Consider the following 2594-nt stretch of genomic DNA (forward strand, 5'->3'; position numbering starts at 1 on the left):
CCTTCGGCAGGGCAAGTTTGCCGGGCCAAGTTCCCCTCCCGGTCCGTGCTGATTTTACTGGTAGCTGGGTGAGGGGGGCAGAGAGGTGGGCTGAACGAATGCGCCTCGAGGACTCAGCAGTAAGGGAGAGCCCAGGCAAGCATGCTTCCTACCTTTGTGCACGCGCGCAGGAAACCAGGAAAGCCAGACTCCACGTGCAGCCCGGCAGAACTAAGGGCTGCTGGGAGCTGAGGGTGGGGTTTCACTTCCAGGAGGAAGCAAGTCCCCGCCCTAACTTCCCTCCCTCCCTCCCAGTCCCAACCCAGCTGCTGAACATAGTTTCAGAATGGGGTGGGTGGAGAAAGGGTGGCTGGAACCAGTTGCCCTCGGAGGAGGCTGAGCCCCTTCCTGAAAATTTCAGGGGAGGGCTGACGCCTCACCACCCCCACGAACTTTACGCCTAAGCTATTGCACTCTACTCCTGCACCACCTGCAGTGCTTCTTTCAAGTATTCTAGCTCTAAACTACTGCCCATTCTTTCTTTCTTAGTTGTTTCATTCACTTCCAGGCACAGGCTTTACTTTTGCACCACTCACACATACATTTGTTAATAGCACTATAGACCTCAATTTGTGGAGGACCACAGAGAGAAGAACAGGTAACCCCCAAAGAAAGCAAATTCTAAATAGCATTATATGCTATGCTCCTCCGCTATCAGTTTTCTCATGATTCTTAGGCCACTCATAATATAATTACATTGGAAACATCATCCACACAGAGTTGCTTACTAGAGAGAAAGTTACACTATATTTTTGTTTTTCTGATGCCTGCTTGCTTTTAACCATCTTTTCTGGAAGAACAGAAAATGATTTTAAAAAACATTAAGAATTTTATCAGAAATAATAGTTTGAGAATAAGGCATTTGGTGTTCACTTACTTAGCAATGTTAAGGCCTTTGAAGAATCTAGCAATATCCTGATCAGATGACTGCCATGGTAAACCTCTTGCTCGGATTATGGTATTGTCATCTATGAGTTCCATCTTGCTGCTGCAGATCAGTCATGAAAATATACATATTTATTACTCCCATCAGCACAAAACAAAATCTGGGGTCTTCTCTATGGGCTGAAATTCTTGCTATTCAGAATAGCCAATGAGGTGCTATTGTTGGACTGGAACGTCCAGGTTCAAACCCCTGTTTACCACGAAACTTATTCAGTTGATGACTTTGGGTCACTCTTTCTCTCTCAGCCTAACCACACAGGGCTGCTGAGAAGTTAAAATGGGGGAAAGTCAGGTACGCCACTCTGAATTCCTTGGAGGAAGGGCAGGATAAAACATTTGTTTAATAAACAAATCTTCAACATGCATGCTCTTCAAGCATATGGGTGAGAGAACCTTCAATAGCTTTTCAAATATGGATTTGTCTTCCAATAATTTATAACCCCTACATACATCATTCCAACTCACTGTAGTCATTTTTCCCCTCTTTCTGATGGGAGTGGACCAGGTCATCAAGTTGCACCTGATTTATGGAGACCCCGGAGAGTTTTCAAGGCAAGAGTTACAAACACAGGTGGTTTGCCATTGCCTGCTTTTGTGGGCTTCCTTAGCGGTTGCCTGTCAAAACGCTAACCAGGGCACCCTGACCTAGATAGCCCAGGCAAGCCCAATCTCGTCAGATCTAGGAAGCTAAACTGGGCCGACTGTGGCAAGTACTTGGAAGGGAGACCTCCAAGGAATACCAGGACACAGAGGCAGACAATACAAGCCACCTCTCTGAAAATGTCCTAGCCCCACTAGGGGTCACCAGAAATCACCAGGACACGAGTGCGCACGCACGCACACACAAAGACTAAGAAAAATGCTAACAAGGGCCAACCTTGCTTAGCTTCTGAGAGCTGATGAGACCAGGTCAGCCTGGGCCATCAGGGCTCTACTTCTGATACAATCCCCCTTCCTAGGTGCTGACATTTACTATTTTACCTAGATGGTTACTTTCCATCCCAATTATTTCCCATGCAGTCTTTTTTGCCTCATTTATTTGTTGTTCTTATTGTCAGTTACATCAGTGGGGAGGGCCTCTGGTCCAACTGTAGAGAACCTAGTTAGCTGAAGATCCCTGGTCCAGTCCTGAGTATCACCAGTTTAAAAAGCATCACAGGTGGAGGTTTTAGGGAAGACCTTTCCCTGCCCAAGGGAGTCATTACCAGTCAGAACAGACAACACTCAGTGGATTAACTCAGAAGAAGAATAAGAGGAGGAGATTGGATTTATATGTCTTAGAGCGGTTTACAAACTTCTTTCCCTTCCCCTTCCCACAACAGACACCCTGTGAGGTAGGTGGGGCTGAGAGAACTCTGAAAGAAACTGCTCTTTTTCAAGAACAACTGTGCCAGAACTACAGCTTGCCCAAGGTCATCCAGCAGCTGCAAGTGAAGGAGTGGGGAATCAAACCCAGTTCTCCCAGATTAGAGTCCGCGCACTTAACCACTACACCAAACTGGCAGATTCATATTCTTGCATATCTGCAGAAGTATTGTTTCAGTTCTACAAATGGAGAAACTGGAGTACTGACGAGACTCCAAATATGTTGTATAGGACAGTCATCAGCA

General features: G+C 46.2%; 1 protein-coding gene across 1 annotated transcript in view; it reads right to left on the minus strand.

The window, feature by feature from the left end:
* The window catches only part of ESRP1 (epithelial splicing regulatory protein 1), a 61786-nt gene that overhangs the window by 36370 nt on the left and 22822 nt on the right, over positions 1–2594 (minus strand). The window contains 1 exon segment of the mRNA XM_015409825.1: positions 917–1027. Within this exon segment, the coding sequence (XP_015265311.1) occupies positions 917–1027 (111 nt within the window).

Source organism: Gekko japonicus, unplaced genomic scaffold (assembly GCF_001447785.1).
Source record: "Gekko japonicus isolate JY-2015 unplaced genomic scaffold, Gekko_japonicus_V1.1 scaffold47, whole genome shotgun sequence".
In the NCBI taxonomy this organism is placed as follows: Eukaryota; Metazoa; Chordata; class Lepidosauria; order Squamata; family Gekkonidae; genus Gekko; species Gekko japonicus.